Source organism: Oreochromis niloticus, linkage group LG1, assembly GCF_001858045.2.
Source record: "Oreochromis niloticus isolate F11D_XX linkage group LG1, O_niloticus_UMD_NMBU, whole genome shotgun sequence".
Taxonomy (NCBI): domain Eukaryota; kingdom Metazoa; phylum Chordata; class Actinopteri; order Cichliformes; family Cichlidae; genus Oreochromis; species Oreochromis niloticus.
The window spans coordinates 21,111,003-21,134,125 of NC_031965.2; the positions used below are offsets into that span (position 1 = coordinate 21,111,003).

At 39.7% G+C, this 23,123-nt stretch overlaps 1 protein-coding gene across 4 annotated transcripts in view; it reads left to right on the top strand.

The window, feature by feature from the left end:
- The window catches only part of cpne7 (copine VII), a 36,562-nt gene that overhangs the window by 6,083 nt on the left and 7,356 nt on the right, over positions 1-23,123 (top strand). For all 4 annotated transcript variants that reach the window (XM_003442364.3, XM_025906343.1, XM_025906340.1 and 1 more), the window contains 10 exons: positions 974-1,156; positions 1,417-1,491; positions 6,660-6,734; positions 11,570-11,653; positions 11,749-11,838; positions 12,060-12,158; positions 12,367-12,453; positions 12,767-12,826; positions 13,504-13,637; positions 20,198-20,252. In XM_003442364.3, the coding sequence (XP_003442412.1) occupies positions 974-1,156; positions 1,417-1,491; positions 6,660-6,734; positions 11,570-11,653; positions 11,749-11,838; positions 12,060-12,158; positions 12,367-12,453; positions 12,767-12,826; positions 13,504-13,637; positions 20,198-20,252 (942 nt within the window). The remainder of the gene's footprint in view (positions 1-973; positions 1,157-1,416; positions 1,492-6,659; positions 6,735-11,569; positions 11,654-11,748; positions 11,839-12,059; positions 12,159-12,366; positions 12,454-12,766; positions 12,827-13,503; positions 13,638-20,197; positions 20,253-23,123) is intronic.

The window sequence follows — 23,123 nt, forward strand, 5'->3', positions numbered from 1 at the left end:
AAATGAAGGAATACCTTTCAAAAGACCCAGAAAATCGATTACAAGAAGCTGTTGGCTTGTGATCTGAGATATTTGCTTGATGTTTGTGCTTTGATTTGTAGATTAGATGTATAAAATTTTGTGCGTGATGCAGGAATCACGCTTCTTATTCCAGTTCAGTCCTTCAGCTTATAGACTCTCCCAAAGCGAGAGATGAGAAATGGGAAAACACTGTCAACCGTTTGTAAAGTAATCAAAAGCAAAGTGTGGACCTGGCCCGCTGACAATGAAGAAATGACTTTGGACTGTGTCGCAGATGAATGCTATTGAAGCCGTTACGTTTGGATGAGCACTTAAACCTTCCTCAGTCCTTCATTTGCTGCTGATAGATCACTTCCATATGATGCATCTTGGTGGGTCTTTTCCCTTCTGGGTCATTCAGTATTTACACATTTAGCTTTAAGTCCCAAACATCGCTTATACACACACATTTGGTTAATCTTGGAAATTCGTGACAATTTTTTTTTCTGTGTATATTTATTGTTCTTGTTAAATTTACCAGTACTAAAGCGCTGTTGACTTCAAAATCACGCTCAATGATGATTTGTCCTTGTGACAAATTGGGCAGTGTGGAAATGTTCATGGAACTGTGTGAGAGCTAAATTCTACATCACGAACAGATGGGGCCCCAGAGAGATCAGCTTTTCCTTGTCAGGCAGTCAAAGACAAGCATGGATGTTTTCTCTAAGCTGAGATTAAATGTCAGAGCCCTCCAATCATCTCTCGTATCATCCTCTTGACAAACATAATAACGTCTGCCCTTCTTTGTAAAGAAGCTGGTTCTGTTTCTTACATGCGATGGTATAAGATATAAGATACAGTCTGTCAAAGGGGGGCTTCATTTATTTACAAATGCATACAGTCTGTCATAATTAGGAACATTAGATAAACTAGTGTTGAGATTCAAAAGTTCATTCAGCATGTTCCCTCTCAGCTGGACAGGACAGAAGTGATCAAGAGCAACTTGCACCCAGTCTTTGGCAAGGTTTTCTCGCTGGATTACTACTTCGAGGAGGTTCAGAAACTGCGATTTGAGGTTTACGACATCCACGGCACTCACAGCATCGGAACCCGTGATGATGACTTTCTGGGAGGGGTGGAGTGCACTCTTGGCCAGGTAAGCAGATGCTGCTGTCTTACTAACCCATTTTTGCCAGCTGTAGCTCCAGATTTGTGGTCTAATAACTGGGATTTGTTTGTGTGAAAGCACTAAAACATGCCCCCTTTGTCTTTACTGGTAAATGGTGTATATTTGCTGCACCGCTTGCAGTAAATGATTCATACTTATTAGTGATGCCAAAGGCTCAGATCGCTATATGCTGCTGTTTGCTGCTGAGGGCTCAGGGCCAAACGTTTTGTTCATCTTGCTCTTTGCAGATTGTGGCCCAAAAGAAGATGGTGAAACCTCTGTTGCTCAAGTATGGGAAATATGCCGGCAAATCCACCATCACAGTAGGTTCCTGACATCGTGTGTGTAATGTTGCTGCTCTGATGAATGAACTAATTTGAACACATAACACATTAGCCCTGTGTTGCTCCTTGGTATCACTGTAGCGGTGTAATTTTATTTTATAAGTCAGACATCTTTTCTATGGTAGAGTCTGTTTTAGTGGCACGGAGAGGCATTCCCACTAAGCTCACAGGGAAGCACTAAAATCCATAAGAAATGATGCATGCACAAGAAATCATGTGTCAAATGTGGAAGAGAATAGCTCTTGGTTCATTATCCACCATCTTATAGTTAACAAGCCAGTGGCGGTAGCACATCAAAACATGACAAGGTAATCACGCAACCCTCCGCTCAGGTCGGGAAATACACAAGAGAATCTCATCTTCTCCTTTCTCTAATGAATTCATGGTGGACAAGCTGCTGCAAAGTCTGACAGCGTTATTATTACCGGGCTGGACTGTCACACGCAGTACAGATGTTCCCGTGTTTGCGCCGGTCTCCTGCATGTTTTTGGTGTGAGCAAAAGTACAAAGCGTGATTTAAATTCAACCCCATTTTACACACACAGACAACAAACTTCAGCTCCTTGGTTCTTTTCACTTACTGAATACAGGCAAAAAAAAAAAAAAAAATCACTCAATCTTTTGCCAGATTTAGAATTTATTTAAAGAGCAAATGCATTATGAAGCTCTCGAGGGGAATGGTGAGGATTCTCACAAAGGAATAATCTGACCATTTCATCTGCACAAGCACAGAGAATTCAGTGCACCAGCATAATGCTGAACCATTATCCGTAATGCTGTAGTGGCACACGCATAATGGCATTAAAAATATGCCTCTGTTGATTTATAATAGTGTAGCTCTTCATTATACTTTACTTGCTACACATAAAAAAAAAAACCAAAAACAGAAAATATTCTTAGTGTAGCATATTTTATGAGACACGATGGAGATAATGTAGGAGTTTTTTTTGTCTTTGTAAAAAACATCCTAGATTTATAGACACATATTTGTACTTCTACACCCCCATTGACATGATGCATTATCGAACCCAGGGGACCAGGATTAGGTAACGCACCAGGTATTTGAGGTTACATAATTACCAGCTAAATTCAAAGTCAGACCCTGTGGATCTCACCTCAGACAAAGTTAAGATAAGTAAGAGAATGATTTGAGAAAGTATACTTTTGCCATATAGTTAGGTAGACACGCTGTGGGCTACGAAGTGAGCTCAGTAGATCCACACCAAAAATGCCTGTTAGCATCTACTGTTTGCAGTGTACCCATTAATGTGCAGACAGCTTGCTGCTGCTATACAGCCTGCTCTATTCTTTACCAAACAAATACATTTTCATTGCTTTTCATATGCAAAAGCATGAACCTGCTCCTTTCTGTGCCCACTGTATTGTTATTATGTATAACAGGCAGCAAAAACCATATCTTCAAGCATGAGACGGAAGCTGTTTTCAAGCATGAATCCCAGAAAATGTGTAGGGAATCATGCTGGGACAATGTCTGAAGTTGCCCTTTCCCACGCGAGTGCTACCCCATGCTGTCATGTGTCCTGCATCCTGGAGGTGTGAATTCACCAGGCAATTAGTGCACTCTTCTTTTTGTGCATTCTTCTCACATATCTTCTGGACATTTGAACAAACATACTTCTTAATGTTTATTAAAGGGCAAAGCAGGTGTGTTTCAGCTAAAAGCCTTCATCAGTGCAACTGCACTTAACAGTTGTAAAGACAGCTGGCTGGTAAAGGCTGCTTAATGTCGGATCCGACTGCTTCAGACGTTTAGGGTCTCAGGCTCAACTCTTTTGGGTGTGAATGTCTGTAGTCACATGCAAATCCTCATTCTAACTTTAATACTATAATCCTTAAACAGCCATTAAAATAGATCACAATCTACTCACGCTACACTATTTAATCTGCTGTCCTGGCAAAGATGGAAAGAGCACATGCACTGACCCCTTCAGCCTACAGCTTTTACAAAGATTTTACGTGCTAGTTGTTCTTGTCAGGACGAACTGCGTGATGAAAAAATAAAAAATAAAGCCTTTCCTTCCCTGTCATCACTGTCAAGCGTTGTCTAGCCCTGGGCATGCTCACTTTACAGCCACAGTTCTGGCAATTTGATGTAAGGTTGCTGCCAGTTTCATACAAAGAAGCAGAAAGCCAAGCCTTGTGTTCTGTGAGGTGGACAGACAGCACAATGGGAGCAGCAGAAGGTGCACGGTGTTTCTTACAACCTGAACTTTTTCCTCTCTAAATAAATGTGGAAAGCGAAAAAAAATCTGATAACAACCACAACTTTGCTGCTTTGCTGTGGTAACTTTTACATCTATAACAATGTAAATTCACAAGTTGAGGTGATAACCTGACACATTAGTAAGCTTCTAGCTAATGTGCCTCTCCACTCTCTGGTTTAATCCTACACCAAGTAAAAGCCACTCCAAGAAAAATGCTAATGATCACAACGAGTTTCAACTATTTTTTTTGCAATATAAAACTATGAATTATGTGCACAGAAATATTACTGTTACAAGCAAGCAGGTAGACTGCAACCTGTAATTTGCATTTAACGTGTAATTTTTACAAATGTAAGGTGTCATTTACAGAGTATAAAATATGTAGGCACTGTAGAACAATGTAGCAGCATTTGAAGGATTTCAAGTAAATAAGAAACAAATCAGTAAAGAGTAGCTTTGGAGTATTCTGAAAGAAAGTAGAGATCATTTATACGACAAGCCAGCCATCATTTTATTATATTTTGCTTCCAGGGAGTCAGAGTTTCTTGTTAGTAGTCTTGAGGCATAATTTTCCAGGTTTTCTGCAGGTCTTTCACAATTTCTCTTCGGAGGCTGCTTTTCCACTGGTTTTTAGTTCAATCTAACTATTTTCAGAGGACTGTTTTTTGTTTGTTGAGCCATAAACACTGACCTGAATCTTTCAAGTGCAAAAAAGACATTAACTCAAGGGATGAACTGATATTTTGTCTAAACATAACAGACAGCTAAAAGAACCCAACCATTTTTAACTTGTAGCCGGTCACAAAAACACATTCAGTCGTAGAAATGTTACTATTTCTTTAACTTAATCAACTAAAAATGTCAAAAATAATAAAGTTTGACAGGCACAAGATAGTATTTTTTGCACCAGTAAGGTCATTGCTTAGGTTAACAGAAAACTTGGCATATCTTGTTATCATCTGCAGTTTCTCCTTACAAGATTTAAGGAAACTGGACATGTGGAAATCAAAATAAAAAGTGTTGGGTCCAAAAAAGAATATCTACAGCAGATGAACAGAACCTGAAAGTCTGGTCCTTAAAAAAAAAAAATCCAACAAAGACCTGAGAGATGCATCTGGCCCTTCAGATGATCCATCTGCTTTTCACTGAAGCTTCATCAGAAATGGTCTCTGTGGATCGGTGGCTGTCAAGAAGCCATTCTTAGTTTCATAAAATATGGGACCCATTTATGGCGTATGTTGGTCTGGATATCTCTGCTATTTTCTCACAGGCCTTGGTGTAATGCAAGCAGATCACTGCTATTTTACATATATGTATTGTTAATCGTATCTTATAATTAAAATGTCTGGATTTTCTATTTATTTCTTTGTATTCATGAGCCGGGTTGTTTGTTTGTCTGTTTGTTTTGTTTTGTTCTATTATGTTGGTTTTGTCTTGTTTAATTTTGGTGTCAGTGTAAAGTTTAAAATTCAATAAACACACAGTTACAAAAAAAAGGAAGCCATTCTTAAAGAAGGGAAACATGGAGAAAAGGCTGAGGTATGAAAATTGCACAAGAATTGGACTGAAAATCAGTGGCAACAGATCTGATGGAGTAATTAATCCAAATTTGAATTATTTGGTTTTAAAACTATTATCAGTATGTATGGAGAAGTTCAGGAGAGAGGTACAACAGTGAGTGTCTGCAGCCATCTTTAAAACACGGCGGAGACTCCGTCATGGTTTGGGCTGCATTTCACCCGGTGGTGTTTGAGATCTTTTCAAAATTGATGGCATTATCAACACAGAAAAGTACCATCAGATTTGGATAGATTTTGGATTTCATCATGCAATACCATCCCAAACACTGCCAGTGAAGATAACAAGGTTAAACTATCAGTCAAGAATTTACCTCCCCAGAGCTCCACAGAAATGACTAAAGGAGTGTGCGATCATTGTGACAGAAAACAGAGCAAAATGTATAAAGTAGAGCTTTGACTATCCTTTAAGAAACCAGGAGAACTATTCCTGAAGACTACTTAAAGAAATGAAAAGAAAGCTTGCCTAAGAAAGTTCAGACTACGTCAAAGAAGAACTGTTGCTCATACCAAATATCCACATCTGTTTGCACATGTTTCAATAAATCATTGCATTTCTCATTTTCCTAGCAAACAGTAAAGAAATGAGAGGTGGCTCTGCACTCTTGCACAGTGCTGTAGATAAGTGATGACTAACTTTGGAGTATTTTTCTGATGTTTTTTCTTCTTGCATTTTTTCTCACTCATTCTTCTTTTCGCCTACTGGTTAAATGTTTTACAGGACTTCACTCTAAATTCACTTTCATCTGCAATAGAAAATCAAAACAGTACAAATACTCATTAGAACTGATGATAGATATTTAAGTTACACAGGTGCATGTAAGTTTTACAAGAGTGGAATTTTATTTGCCGTGTAATTTGTGGATTTGTGTGTTTAACCTTGCATTGACGTGAACGTCTCTTTTATCCTTAGGAGAGTCTTTATGGATAGCATTTACATAGCTTTTAAAAATCTCTTTTCTAAAGAGCCTCACAATGTGTCTGCCCGCTCCCACATTTATGCACATTCACACAGTGATGACAGAGAGCTTTCATAAAATTACTCATCAGGAGGATTTTGAGCTTCGGTGTCTTGCTCAAGGACACTTTGAAATAAAAGCACGATTCACTCCAGTAGCTAATGCAATAAAAAAAGGAGCCACTAATTATTGGCAATAGTTTGTTATAAATGCTTACAAATGATATTGTATTGATATTCTGGAGCTTGAGTCACAACAGTCATGTTTGCGAGCTTTAAGATCGTGTTTTGGAAATATATATCGCAGTCTTAAGTCACATTTCTTTTAACAGTAATAATGGAAATGCAAACACAAAAACATTACTGCCAAATTCTTTTTCCTTCTAGGTGCACGCTGAGGAAATTTCTGGCAACAACGGATATGTGGAACTCTCCTTCTGTGCCAAGAAGCTCGATGATAAGGTGAGAGGAGTACACGTCTTTGATTGAAACACCAACACAGTTGTTTTATTAGATGCGGTTTAGAAGCATTAGATGGTGAGTAATATGAGAATCCTCCTGTCATGATACTGTATAGGCTAAGAAATCCATCCACAGTAATTCAATGGCATTAAATTTATGCTCACAGAAGGGAATATTTTCTCACAAAAAATCATGCTGTCATATACAAATTATATTAGTATTCAGCATTATTTGTGTTATTAAATGTTGATCCACTTTAAAGCTGCATATCACTGACCTTAGCTTCTCCCGGACTCACGCTGTCAGACTTTGCTGAAGGCATGTTTCAATCAAAAAGGGAGCGCGAGTTCACATCCAGTTACAACTCTGATGATCTGTAGTCACACCATGTTCACAAGAACGAGCCTCGGGACTCAAGACTCACAGGTTGCCCTTTGATTTCCAGCTCTATTTGGAAAAAATTCAAATTTTCTACAGCATGTGCATTTATTTTTGGAATTCCACTCTGAATTTTACTGCCGCACTGACAGTGAAATTCAACCCGACTCCAACACATGGGAAATAATAAAAACATATCCTTGTTGCGAAGTCCATTTTCTCCTCCTCGTAATAGCTGCCCCAAGTATCCAGTTTCTGTTGAAATGCTGGAGAAGCCACTCTAACCCAAATAAATTACTTTTACTTTTAGAGAATGATGTGCAATAACTTGCCACTCAAATGCAAAAGTGTTTATTTGCTCTGAACAAGCAATATAGACGGTGATTAAATGCTGATTTTATTTAGGAGCAAAGACATTTTAATTTTGGTTCCAAAAATAACTCATTCTATGTTAGTGAGGAGACACCCTTTGGAAGAACTGAACATCATTTATTGAGATACAGAAGTCAATTAGTAAGCTATTTGGTGATTAGACTGTGAGGAACCATCATAGAAAGTAGGCCCAGCAGTGATAGGACAGGACCCACTGGAGTCTGGATGCTGATGGTGGTGAAGACAAAGATGAAGATGGATGCTTGGATGGGGCTCTGAGTGACCAGTGTGAGGTGGAGATGGAGAGGTGGCGGATTGGGATGTAAAACTCATTTTACACTGTGGGCCACATAAAACCCACTTTATTATTTACTTTGGTCTAAATAAGGGGATATCTTTATCAGCAGACAAGCTGCAAAACTTTTAAGAATACAATTAAAAATCCAAAACTTACATCTTGCTTCACTTTTTCCAAAGTCACCCAGTGGTCCAGATTAGAGTCTTTGTGGGGCCACTTCTGGCCCTGGGGCCTTATGTTTGACCCCCTTTGACTAGACTGATGATGTTGACAGGATGGGAAAGGGGAGCACTCAGGAAACCAGACAAATTAGTGATCACAGATATTTCTTGTTGAAGTTACATATAAGCTTAATTTTTTAGGATTGTGGGCATAACTTGGTCTACATCAGGGGTGGGCAATCTCAGTCCACGAGGGCCGGTGTCCCTGCAGGTTTTAGATGTGTCCTCGAACCAACACAGCTGATTTAAATGGCTAAATTAGCTCCTCAACATGTCCTGAAGTTCTCCAGAGGCCTGGTAACGAACCAATCATGTGATTCAGGTGTGTTGACCCAAGGTGAGATCTAAAACCTGCAGGGACACTGGCCCTCGTGGACTGAGATTGCCTACCCCTGGTCTACATATAAGAGGCAAGCTGGTTGTAAGAAATCTAGCCTGGTATTAAGATATGGTTCAATTTTCCGTCATCTAAGCAAAGAAGTGAAAAAGAAACATGCCTCTGAACAGTGTTGGCATCTCTAAAAAAAATGGCATTTCTTCTGTGTCCTCTGCTCAGATTGGGAGGAGATACTGTTGCAGATATTTGTGTTAAAGCTGGGTTAGGCAGGCTGTCGTTGGCATGACTGGACACCAAAAATCCATAGCAAGTTTTCAGCATATTGTAATTCAAGTGCTCAGAGACAGAAGGAGAATGGAGACTTTGGTCGGTGCCAGCTGTCTTTGGAGCAGATCAGGATAGTTTTGTTGTGGTGCAATAGGTTAAGTTCAAGGCTTTCACCTGATAGATGTTTTTTTTAAGTGATACTCACTGGGGATGCTTAATGTAGAGCTGCAGGAGAGGTGTTGTCTATTTTGAAATTGTGGTGCTTTTTATTAGACAGAAAAAAGAAAAGAAGTTACGACTGGAAACCTTTATATTAATAAGGCAATTTTCCCATTCATGAAACAGTAAATACTCCAATCAGCACAATGTATACATTCGACCATTTTCCTCACAACTGTAAAGGTTGCAAAGCAAATATTGGAAAGAAAACCACAAGAGTCAGATAAATGGCTTTGAGCAAGCACTTGGCAATGGTGGGGAGGAAGAGCTTCCTATTAGCAGGAAGGGACCAGGCTCAGGGATGGGCAACTATGTACAGCTACCAGCTGGGATGACAGGAGAAAGAGAAGAGAAAAACAGGCAAGAACAAAAACTGTGGGAGAAGAAAACTTAGTATATTTATATTTATCCAGCTCACATACAGAGGTACATGTGGAGTCATGTCCCTAACCACATGGTGAATGAAAAATGTTTCATGTAATCCAACATATTGTAGGTTATGCAGGTACTACAAACAGATTCTGGGCATCCTCCAAAAGAACCTGATGAATGCCCTGATTTTTAAACTTCCATAAACTTATCAGAGCTTATCAGCGTGGAGCACTTGAATAAATTGCGCTGTTGAGACTCAATAAGAAAACCAACAATCAGTGTGGGTCAAGATGCTGTAACAAAGGTTTTTATTTCAAGCTGGGTTACTACAGTTCGTATAATCAATCCTATAAAAAAAAAGTCAGAAGTTAAGGAGACTCGCTATGTTGGTGTGGCAATCAGCAAACTGATACGCTGGGAGTGTGCTTGGACTGAATGACCCACACTCCACTTAAAATAAACCCACAACTTCCAGCATAAAACACCCAAACTAATACCAGTACCACCATAAACATAAAATATTAACAGAAAACAATAACCTCCCACAGTAGGAGCCACAGCGCTAAATACAAATAGAAGCTGTTTATTAGCACTGAAAAACTAGAGTTTACCGAAAACGAGCAATAAAATGATGTAAAGTGAACCCTTGTTGGGCAACCTTCACTGCATCTTGAGACTGCCACTGGTCCAGGATCGTGATGAATGTTTAAAAAAACGAAACTACTTATATACTAATTATTATTGCATTTACGCCCCAGCACCCCAGGTTGCACATACATCCCTACGTTAAAATAATCCCAGCTGAAACAAGCTAATAAAGGTAAAACAGCAGGGATCACAGCAGCAGGAATGAAACTAACCCACCTAATGAGCCTCTCAAAGGGTCAGGTGCTCTCACCTTGAGCCCCTGAATTGTGTCTGGGTCTTAGTGCCCTCCTGTTGCAAGTGACAGGATGTCTTCTTAAGTAGTTTTTTAACAAAATAAATTAGCTGTGACAGGCAGCTTGCATATAACATTTATCTAACAAGGACAACAGATGATGACTGAAGCATGACTCTTTCTAATGAGCTGCTCATCAGTTGCATCCCCTCAACCTGCTGTAAATACTGAATGTCAGACTGTTCACGTTGCTGAGCAGAAGGATTAATTATGAGGCATGATAGATTGTGGTAACTGCTAATGATAAACATTACAGTTATTGTAAACCTGAAATTGAATTTTGACATGTTTGCCTCATGAGTCCATGCTACTGATGCCACTGGCTAGTGGTTGTCATGGCAACAAAGTGAGGATCTTACAGCTCTTTTTTTTTTTTTTTTGCTCCTATCCCTCAGGAGATGTATCTGGCTAATGTAGCGGGAAATGCATCTTTAACCGTCTCATTCGCTGTACACAAAACTCCCCCTCACCCACCCAGCCGACACAGGCACACAGAACGACACAGACACGCAGACGCACACACAGTAATTATTTGTTTTCCTCCCAGAAGAATCAATTGACCTCAATAATCAGTGTTGCCTCTGCTCTCAGACGCCTGAACTTGAGACTCAGGGGATGATTCAAGGCTACCACAAATAACTATAAAAGATGCAAAATGTTCCACGTGTTTTCAGTTAATTGGGGCATTTACTAACACTGAAAATGGACACAAACACTAGTGAGTTGATCTGAATTCATCGTGTTCATTACAGACGATCGCTGGGGCTGTTTAACATTGCAACGCGCAAAGGAAAGCGCAAATGCTTTGCTAATGAACTTCAGCCGTAGCATGTACAGGCTATTTGCTGAAGGGAAATGTCAATACTTGAGTGAAAAATCTAATAAGTAGATAATGGCATGAATTAGAAGCTTATAAAAGATCAACCCTTTCATCAATGATGTCTTATTCAAAAATTCCACCACGCTGCGTCTTCCTGACCTTTAATCATGCAGACAGTTACCTGACAATTATTCCTCCTGCAATCAGCAAACGATGAATTAGTGTCTGCAGACATTTGTACAAATCACCTGGACAAATCCTAAAAGCATACTGAGATATCACAAGCACCCAAACCCGGGTGGAAATCGTCACAGCTTCATTGTAAACGCTAGCAAACGCTTGAAGAGACTGCAAATTGAATTAAACCAAATCCTTTCTGTTAAATGTGATGTTTCATATATTTTGATCAAACAGACATTGACCTCTGCGAGAGTCCGTGAATGAATAAAGCTAAAAAAGAAAGCCAGAGAAATACTAGTTTTATATGCTTTTCCTTTTCTGATTTACAGCAAGTAAAGGAAGAAGAATGTTTCCTGTGAACTGGTTGTTTCGGGAATCTCTCACCTCCAGATCTAGTGGGTTAGTCAGTTTTGTCTTCTCTGTTTCTGCAGGATCTCTTCAGCAAGTCGGACCCATTTTTGGAAATCTATCGAATCAATGACGATGAAACCGAGCAGCTTGTTTACAGAACTGAGGTAACCTCATCACATTCCCATCCCGGTTTCATCGACAGCTGTTAATGCATTTCTAACACTTTACTTCTGTTGTTATTGTACTTGTTCTCTAACAGGTGATTAAAAACAACCTGAATCCAGTGTGGGAGCCCTTCAAAGTGTCACTCATATCCCTGTGCAGCTGCGATGAAGACCGGAAGCTCAAGGTAGGGAACGTTTTAGAACTGTGACGGTAAAAACCACAGTCAGTGAGTCAGAAACTGCATGACCAGCGTGATTCAGCTGGGATCAGCAAACAGGGCAGAACACTGAAAATACATCACTTTGATTTGTATATGGATTTTCTGTGAGTATACCTGGGATATATGAATGAGTTGCTGTATGTCAAAAGTAGTAAACAATGTCTGTGTGTGTGTGTGTGCCACAGTGCCTAGTGTGGGATCATGACTCCAGGGGGAAGCACGACTTCATTGGGGAATTCTACGCCACTTTCAGGGAAATGCAGAAAATTTCCAGTGGAAATAAGGTCAGTGAATGGAGAGGTGGAGCAGAGCGGAGGAGAGGGGAGAGACAGCTGTGTAACAATTTTATCCTTTCCCAATGTGCCTCTGATTTTTCTCTGCTGAAATCCAGCGCACATGGAAGGAAAAAAAAAATGTCAGGCTGCTTTGATATGTTCAAAATGCCACAAGTTGTCGCTTTTGTTCTTTGTCTTTCATTCGCTTTTGTTCAAGGTGTCGTGGGACTGTATGAATCCTAAGTACAAACAGAAGAAGAGAAACTATAAAAATTCAGGCGTTGTCATTCTCACTGACCTCAAGGTAGGAAACTCCTGCAGAAACATGCTTCAGCAGAGGCAACACCCCAGAGAGAATCAGTCAGTGTTTCATTCTCTCAGTTTACAAAGCGGTATAGACACTGCTGCTGTTTTTGTTGCTGTTTTATAAAGGGAAGACTTTCAAGAGCATTTTTAGTCTCCATTACTTTTTTAGCATACAGCACAGCATTTTTTTTCTTGACATTTTCTTTTACCTTTACAGCGAACAGATTTGTTGTGCTTTAATGACCTGATGACATCATAACTATACTCTTCTGCGGTTTTGCCTGAAAGATTTGTGTTTTTCTGCCTCGCAGCTTCACAGAGTCTACTCCTTCTTAGACTACATCATGGGAGGATGCCAAATTCACTTTACGGTAAATTAAACCGACTGTCTTTAATGACGCTTCGCCGTCACTGAATGTTGTTAACTGCAGCCTGGTTTCATGACTTACATACATATTGTGCTTGGCACACCGATCATGTTGCTACTCGATGAAGCCTTTGGTATGTTTCCTTCTTTCCTGAGCTGTATGCATTTTTTTCTAAATGTAAACTTGGCACTTAAAGACTTTTTAAAATCTTTTCATGTTCTTTGTTTGTGCACACATAGGTTTCTTGTAGGCAGCTTCATGAAATAAATTCAAATGTTCTGTAACTCTTGCCCTTTGGTTTGCCCTCTGTAGTGCACATTCTCGCTCTCTGGCTGGATCAGAGAAGCAATGAATATTAATCATGAGGACTGCTGTGGTAGATGCAGTTCTCCCCTGTTGAAATAGCTAGCTGCTTGGATCTACTGTGTATGGGAGGTGATGCTGCTTCAGTCTATGTGGGTGTAAAAAAAAAAAATCAAGTTCTTACCTCTGATCATGTAATTTATACCGCCATTAGGTTTATTTCAGGCTCCCTCACTCATAATGGCTCGGAATATAATAAGCAGCCGAGCAACCAAGTAAAAGTCTTTGCAGGAAGTCAAGTGCCAAAAGAAAAGCTTAACTGATTCTGATGAACTGTTCATGTTGCACACTTTGAAATTTCTTTCTCTTCCCACCAGGTTGCCATTGACTTCACAGCCTCCAATGGAGACCCCAGGAACAGCTGCTCCTTGCACTACATCAACCCTTACCAGCCCAATGAGTACCTAAAGGCTCTGATAGCTGTGGGGGAGATCTGTCAAGACTATGACAGGTTTGTCAATCTTTTGTTTCTCAGAAAAGGCTTTTTGTGGCCTACAGGGACTGTCACTGTCTCCTGTTGTGAAGCAGAGCTGCAGAGTGCTCCTCGCATGCCATTTCAGTGGAATCTCTCCCAGTGAAAGGAGCCACTCCATCTGATCCACAGCATTAGGACTGTAATGGAAACAGTGCAGTGTTGAAACAGAAGGGCAGAGAACCCTGCAGGTCATTATAGCTTTGCTCGCCAGTTTTTTGTGACGCTAATGGAACCAAGCTATTGACCACCGGCTCCTTTCCCTCGCATTTATTCCTTCACTGAAATTAATTTGGCACTTTTAATTTTCTCTAACAGTCGGGTTGCAGTTTTAAGAAAAAAATCAGCGTTAACTTGCAGCTTAAACACCGTCGTTCACAATAGTAAGTACATTTTAATCTTCTTATAGATGAGAAAACTGTTTGTACCTGGAAAAACTAGAGCAAGTAAATTTTTGCCTCTGCTGGCATTATTTATGCATGAGGCTAATCTGGGGCTTGAAGATGGGTCTTGGTGGCAGCAGTCAAGGACACTTACGCAGTTTTGTGGATGTACTTCTTTACGGTCATTTTACATCCGGCAATTTCAAAGTAAACATTAGTTTTCTTCCTTCTGTCTGTGTGCGAGATAGGTGACATTCTGACCTTTTTCACCCTGTCAGCCACAGGCATTTAAATCTTGCAGACATCAGATTTTGATGGACAGAGAGTTCTTACCAAATATGGGGATTTCTTTCAAATCCATTCAGGCGAAGTAGATTGAAAAATAAATAAAATGAAGTGACACTAAAGTCTTTTGGTCGGAGCTGAACCCGGGCCATTGGATTTAGCCTGAGCACCCTGTAAACTAAACTGGCGCCCAGTTTATTAGGCACACTTGTTCTGGCAATGCAAATATCTAATTAGCCAATCACATGGTAGCACCTCATTCAAGCATATAGATGTGGTCAAGACAAGCTGCTGAAATTCTAACCAAACACCAAAATGGGGAAGTGGGAAGTGAGGAAGTGACTCTAAACCTGGCATGTTTGTTGTTGTCAGACAGGCTGCAGTATTTAAGAAAATGCTGATTTATTGGAATTTGAATGGTCCAAAATATCCAGTCAGGGGCAGTTCTCTGGGTGAAAATGCTTTGTTGATGAATAGCCAGAGTGCTTCCGGCTGATAGGAATGCAACAGGAACAAAAATTAACCACTCGTTGCAACCAAGGTATGAAAAACCCATTCCTGAACCCACAACAGACCCTTGAAGCAGATGTGCTTCAAGGGTGCTTCAAACAGGACACCAGGTACCACTCGTGTCTCAAAGAACAGGAAACTGAGGCTACAATTTGCACAGGCCAGACAGACCAAAATTGGATAATAGAAGACTGGAAAAACGTCGCCTGGTCTGACAAGTCTCAATTTTTAATGCAACATTCAGATGGCAGAGTCAGAATTTGATGTAAACAACATGAAAGCATGGACCCATCCTGCCTTGTGCCAACATTTCAAGCTCCTGGTGGGGATGTAATGGTTTGGGGGATATTTTCTCAGCACACTTTGGGCCTCTTAGTCCCAACTGAGCACCATCCTATCTGAGTACTTTAGCTGACCATGTCCATCCCTTTATGACCACAGCGTACCCATCTTCTGAGGATAAAACACAATGTCACAAAGCTCAAAGTAGCTCAGACTGGTTTCTGGAACATGACAGCAAGTTCACACTTTAAGATGTTATGGAAAAGGAGATTCTCATCATGGATGTGCAGCCAAGAAAACTTTTATCAAAAAAACTAAACAAAACTAAAGACATCTTGGTTTGTACCTTCTGTTATTTCATTATTTTCTATACAGAGCTATGTTGTTCCTGTCATGTTGATCAAATCATAATCATTCTTATGTAACTTTAATTTCCTGCCGCGTAGCCGCTAAATATTTTTAGTCTTGCGTGTCACAGGTAGTAGCCTAACTGTACCTGCGAGTATGTGGCGCTTCTTGTTGTCGTGCTGTTTTACATGTCTGTCATAGTTTCTTTGCTCTCAGCGGAAGCTGCATGGGGCTGCTTCTCCTGTGGATAACTGACTGATACAGTTTCTTCTCAGCATCTGTTGCAGCGATTGGTCCTCCTTCTTAGCTCGCACAGGCTCATTACCCTGATACAGACGAACACATGCTGAGATAGGGGCTGACACCAGGATAGCAGGCACTTCAAAAAGAAGTGGGAGGCATTATGGCTGGAGAAATAACAGCATGGTGTAGAATCTGATGTAAAGACAGAGGTGGTGCAGCATGAAGCCTGTTTTCCTCTGAGGATTCCTCTTACTGTAAATACTGGCTGATGTACTGTAGTTATGATGTTTGACTTCAGTCACATGTATTTTTACTGATTTGCCAACAGAGCACAAATATTACAGTATAGATGTGTAAAAAAATATATATCTTTAGTAGACTTGCAGGTATTTGCTAATTAATGAAAAATAATTTATGATATTATCTGTTTTGGAGAAAGACCCTCTCATCTGTCAAAAGTAAGCCAGATGAGGATTAACACCCCAACTCCTGATTTATGCAGATCCTCCTATTGAATATCAGGAGCACTGTCTGGCTAATTATAGCATGCAAGCGATAGCGCCGGAGACACTGAAATCCTGCCTGTGAATTTGCAGTTCATCTTTGTGGCTTTATCGCATCCATGTTTACACTGATGCACACCAGCATCATACATGGAAACATGTCTCTGGGCCAACAGCGGCTGCAAGTGTAGGCAGCCCTTCCCTTGGAATTGTTATTGAGGTGTAAAACGTGGGCAAGCAAACCTTTTAGCCTTTAGTGAATATAGGTGATGTGGGATTTTAGAGTCCGTGCAGAGGAGTGCATTACAGAGCTGGAGTGACTAGCTTTTGTCTGTGTGGGCAGAGGCTCGTTTACCTTGCTGAGAGGGCTATTACACCGGGCACATCGCCCTGTGGCTCCTCACGTGTGCTGATGAAGAGGAGAAAACTGTGACCTCTGTGGACTTTGGGCAAAATTCATATGATGAAAATCACTTGTGGCCAGTCTCCTCTGTTCTCTCGTCTGGGCCGATCCTATGTCATATCACGTTTAATAAGTTTCATGAAATGTATTTGCTGTGTTATCACAACAGTCCCGGGGCCAGGATAATCAGTTTTCTATGTAAACAATAACAGGAACAGAATACATGCCAAAGCAAAATTGGCTCAGCTTGAATAACTGCTTCCACATTAAAATATTTTCATTAACGCTCTTTCTTTACACTGGCAAAGCTGGTAAAAACCAATACAAAACCCAAAACATTTTTTCTTTCCTATTATCTTGCATTGATACAGAATGCCTCGATGTGTTTGAAAGGTCAAAATCGTGGGAGTAAAGCCTGTATTCAGTTGGAATGGAAGGCTGTTTTTTTTCCATGATGAAAATGGATTTAACTTCAGTTGAAAACATTTAATTGTTGAAGGGGATATTAGAGCTGCTTTCATACTGTCATATCACTTGCACAACCTATTGAACAGGAAGTCTATAAATGTCAGTGGAGCACTGTTACTAGAGTATTTTAGCGCATTAGTTGGAGCACGTATTCAAAAATAAGAATACATTAATGTATGTTACATGGGTACCTGAAATTTTGCCTCCGAGCCATAGTCAGTGATGCCTTGAAACTACAAGCTGATAATTTGTTATAGTTCTAGATTATGGAAAAGTCCTTAGATTGTAACAACAACAACAATAATAATGAATACCTTGGAGATGCACAATACCCATTAACTATTTTATGTATATCATGCGTGGAACTGTCATTTATCACACACCGCGTATTTCCTGTTGCCACTAGGCGACGCCATAAGTGCAGGCACATAGATGTCTCCAGACTCAGAGTCCCATCTAACGTGAAGTTTGGGAGAGACTGGACAACTGAGTTTCTGGTGTTTCGTGTGGCGAATACATTTGGCGGGTCACAACAGACATGCCCTTTTCCGAGAATTCAAAAGCTTTGCAATTTAACGTTTCTAAGGTCTTTAGATTGGACCCACCAAAGATCATGTTGAGTCTGAAAATATCTTTAGCAGGAGTTTTTTAATGTACAAGGCCTGAAAATGGCAAAAAAAAAAAAAAAATGCACTGAAATTACACTTTAAATCCAAAATGGCTGAGTTCCTGTTGGGTTTTGGTTATGGTTCCAAGAGATCTCAGGACACTGGACGAGGCTGCCAAATTTCAGACAGATAGATGAAATGCAGTGCAGGGGATGATTTTTTGAAATGTTGTAGGTGGTGCTGTGGAGTCGTTTTGCCATATTTAGTGATCAGAGCCCAAAAAACCTAAGAAAGCTGTCATTAGGCTTGAGAAGTGGGACAAATTTCTTGACTTTTCAAGCTTGCCAAGCACCTCAACAACAATTTTCTGTTTCATGTAGAATAGCCACAGCACCATTGCATGCGTCACCACATTGGTTTTAAAGTGAATGCAATCAGCCTGAGAGGAATAGTACAATCAAAAGTTCATGGCGAATTATTGGAATTCGCAGACATGCCCTTCAACAACAATTCAAAAGCGCCATATTTTAATATGGCACGTGTCTGAAGTTTAAACTGGCCAAATAGGAAGTTGATTGGACAAAATCAAAAGTTCAAAACAGTATAAGGCCTGGTAGACTTCCTGTTGGGTTTCCATGAGTGGGCCCCACTCATGTGTGTTCATTCAAGTAGCTCAAACTATGTGTTGGTAGTACTTCATTGTTAGGTGGAGCTATAGAGCAAAACTATTTTGAAAAACTTTTCACCAGACTTTACACACGTGCTAATTTTGAGTACTTTTAGGCTTTATTACTTCATAAATAATAATGAATGGAGCAAATACAATGGGGCCTTCCCACTGTTACTGCTCAGGCCCTTATAACCAGTAATTTCTGTGGTAGTAAAATAACAATGTCGCTGGTACAGCTACTACTAATTGCAGTACAACTAAAACTTGTCAAGCCGAAGTTACTTCTTTCAATAGTTATCAGGCAGTTAAGAGTTATTGCTCCCTCTGAAAGTGTGAAAATCATCTCTGTGCCAGTGTTTCTGTAAGTCCACAAACACCAGAGTTAATCGAACACTTCTGATAGCTCTGAAAAGCTGCCTCAAAGCCACATTAGCCACTATAAGTGGATAAACAGCTCTCCAATCAACACTTGTCCATGCACCAAATAACACAACAACTTCCTAACACTGTGCAGTTTGCTGGCCACCCTCTGAGGCACCCACACCATGTCCAGAATAAATGAATAAAAGACATGATCTCAAAATGTTTGTTCAACCCCAAACGAAGAGAAGAGATTTTGTTTGTGATTGCACGGAGCTGGGTTGGCTTGTCAGTGATGAAGGCATGAAATCGATAAATGTCCTGATAACAGAAGCAGCCATTAGACGAAGCTGTCTGTAGGCAAAGAGTCCCTGATGTGACTGAAAACAAGTTGTGACAGCTCCAGTACTTACTCTAAATGCCCAGAAATTCCCAAAATATTACTGTAAATACTTTTTGTTTGCAGGAATACATTAGATTACTTTACAGGCATTACTGTATGTATTTTTATACTGCATATACAGTAGTTTTTTCAATAAAGCTAATGAACAGGATACTCTAATGGTGTGTAACAGAAAGTGAGTGACTACAACAACATCCTTCAGTTTCCATAACGCAACCCAAATGTGTCTTTTGCTCCTATCCCGCCTGGTTAAACCCATGCCTTTCAAAACAGATCAAATCAAAAGAGCAAAAATGGAAACAGGACAAGGAGAACAAAGCTGGGCTGTAAGATATGTGATGAAGATATAAAAATCATGTCTTGTACTGTAGGTAGTGTGCATTTGTTGTGCATGTCATGTTTGAATGACAGCATAAGACTGAGTGAATGCTAGAGGAAGATATTTCACACAGGTACTGTGTAACTGAGGCCATCAAGTGAGTAACTTTCCAGCATTGCAGTGGAGTTACAGGCACTGAATCCCATTAGTGTGGTGCAAACACTTGCTGTCTACAGCTGAGAAGGTGTGGGGTTCAGGGTCAGGTTCAAGTTTACTTTAAAGCTGAACAGGACGATGCTTTTTCATTTCATAAAGGATATCCATACTTAGAATTCAGACACGCAAATAAAATTGTAGTGGGCAAATATAATACACTTTATCTGGAGTGTACTATCTTGTTATTCATACAAACTGTGCACCCTGGCCTCTGACTGGAGGCAGCGAATCCAGCTTAACAGACTTTTGAAGTAATATCTTCCCATCTAAATGGTACAGTGAAAAATGAAGAGGCTAAAAATCGTTAGAAGCTTTGTGAACAGGTGCAAATGCTGTCTGCACTGACAGTGGGACAGATTTCAAATTGTAATTCAAGCTTTTAACACGTTCTAAAATGCAAACAAGCATGAGGTATGCCCTCAGAAATACAAACAGATGGATAAGCCATCAATATTTTCCAGATTGGAATCAAAAGGCAACCACAGATTAAAATGCAGTTGCTTTAATTTGTAACTGATTGATTTGCTTATCGTTTCAGTGACAAGCGATTTTCAGCTTTGGGGTTCGGCGCCAGAATCCCTCCGAATTATGAGGTGAGTATTTTTTTGTTTGCATCTCTGTTCTCCCTTTTTACTCCTCTGTTCTAAACACTGTGCTTCTTCCAATGATAATGATGCGTGCTGTATAGAAGTGTGCTCTTACCGAAACCTGGTATTTTCCACTAATCTGGGATTTTACGTTACACGAGCCAATTTCCATGACCTGTTCCAGGACACAATTTGTCATTCAAAATTTCACATTTAAAACTAATTACCGAGGGTATTTTTATTCATAAGCCCCTCGTCTTAAAATATCCACTTGTCTCCAGAAAATATCACGTTACAATGACACAGAAGCCCCAGAGTGTTGATGCTCAATTTACATAAGAATTCACGAGTGTGAGAGCATTTGTTTAAGCAAATTAGACTTTGGGAACCGAAAGCCCTCGGTGATTCTGAATAGAGCCCCTGGGAGATGTCTGTCATGTGAACAGTGAGCACACACACACACGGACACACACGGACGCAACACTATGCTCAGATAGTCTATCAGACCAGAAGGGCCTGTGTTTAATGTAAGATTGTAATGTGCTATTCTTCAGTCGGAAAAACTCATAATTATCATTTCAATCATGCTCAGCTTTGCAGCTCAATAATGCAAACTATTAATTTCTGAATTTGCCATAGCAGTGATTTCCTCACAGGAGCCAATTTTATTTTAACCATGTCCTGTTGATCTATTGCCGCTGGTGGTGCAGGTGAATGTAAATTAAGCTATTAGATAAATCATGAAGTGCATCTATGGACTCATAGGTGAGGGACTGCACTGGGTGTCAGAAGTGCCAGGGCTCTACTGCCTGCGGTATCATTTATTGTGCATTATGCATAAGTATTAAAGATGTTAATTTAGTGCTAAAGATCTATAACATACAGTATGAGCTGTGGGAATTAAGGAATAAAAAAGAATAAATAGAAAAAATGAATTTCTTTATTTGTTATATGTCTCATATGATTTCTATGACTCATACTATGATATATAATAAGACCCTTTTTTCTAACACAACACAAATAATACAAAACAAGTAACAAGTAGTTAAGTTGTAAAATTTAAAATCTTAATGGAGTCATACTATGTAAAAGAATTGCTCCATATATAAACAGATGCTGTTGGAAGGAGTGGCAAAGTTTGTATTATTTCTACACATTTCATTGCAAAATCTTTGACCTTTTTCATTTTACTATAAAGCCTTTCTTGCCTGTAACTGTTGATACTCGTGATTAAATGTGTGTTATTTAAATCTTAAATTCAGAAGAAAAAAACTTCCAAAGGTTTAGTCAATAATGAAATTAGGATTGTTTTTGCACATACGTCGCCTTGGCTTGCCTTTCAGACAACCAAGATCTTCATCTGCATCTGGTCTTTGGCCAGTTGTTTGCTTCCAAGTGACCTCTTATGTGCTTCCCGGGTGGCCTGAAAGTATCCTTGATTTTTAGCTTGATTGTGACTGCCGTTAGAGCCACCTGCTGAATGCAAACTGCTCAGGAGTGAGTGTGGCACATATTCATGCAAATATTCTCCTGACCACAGAGGCACGTTCACAGCAACTAAGTGCAGTATTTTATATGATCAAAGGAACAAAAAAATCAGTTACGAATACTGCAGTTTCTTTAAGATTGTAATATTAATGTCTGACTGTCATACAACAGTTGGAATAGCACAAATGAAACTAATAATATTACCAGTGCCTAAAAATGCTCTGTTCCATCTAAGTGTCTCTGAAAGCTACATGTGAGCCAGAGGCACAATCAGAGGCACACAAATGGACCATTTAAAAGGGAGACGGCTGTTAATAGCATTATTAGACATTATAATGTTATTAATGTTATTACACTTGGGGGTTGTACTGCTGCGTCATGTGAGAAAGTCTGTTGTTAAACACTCTACACTGTGACTCACTTCAGGCTGTAAATCACGTTATAGACGTGATTTACAAAAGTGACGTTAAAAAAAAAGTAGCCAGCTGGAGAAGAGTCAGTTGTCACTGATCTGGCTGACAGTTGGTGCCTGTGGGAAAAAAAAAACAGTTTCTTGTGAGAGGATGGATTGAGAGGGGGATTTTATTTTTGCCAATTAAACAGCTTTGAGATAAACAAAATGTATCTGACATTTGGATTGCAGGAAAAAAAAAAACATTTAAAAGAAGAGTGGGTGCAAAGCCTGTTTAAAAAAACAGATATTAAGCACGTAATACATGCTTTATGCTCATTACTGTATAGTGTGATGAATAATTGGTTTGGAATATGTATACAAATAGTATAGATAGACTGCACCATTATGGGACATACGCAAGCCTCATTAAAAAACAATACGTGTCAAATTTCGGTAATATTTGATGAACATTTTAATCAAAACTCTTGATGTTGTTGTCTGTTTACCACCAGTTTCTGATCTAGCTTGCCTTTGACTAATGTTAGGAAATGCAGTATTTCCCCTTGATTAGTTAATAAAACAAAAACTAAAACTAATCCTCTTGTTGGATAACCACGTGATGTGAGTCACTATTATATTTACCCTGTGTCTTAGTATCCTGCTGTCTTGTGTTTACCTTATATGACTTTTTCATGTGTTTCCTGTTTTACTGTGTTAACCTTTTTTCTTTGTGCTTTATGTTTTGTTTCACTTCCTGTGTCATTAGTTAGATTTAGTTCAGCCATGTACTCACCTGTTTCTAATCATCATCATCATCGTCCCGGGTATTTAGCTCCTTAGTTTCCTCCAGTTCGTTGTCTTGTCATTGTCTAAGCCACATGTGTGTTTCCCAGTCCAGTCCAGTCCAGTCAGCCAGTCGGTCCATTTGAAAAACTGTCATTTTTACTGGAATAACATGAGCACACAGAAAACTTGTCTTCAGTTTTGGTCAACTG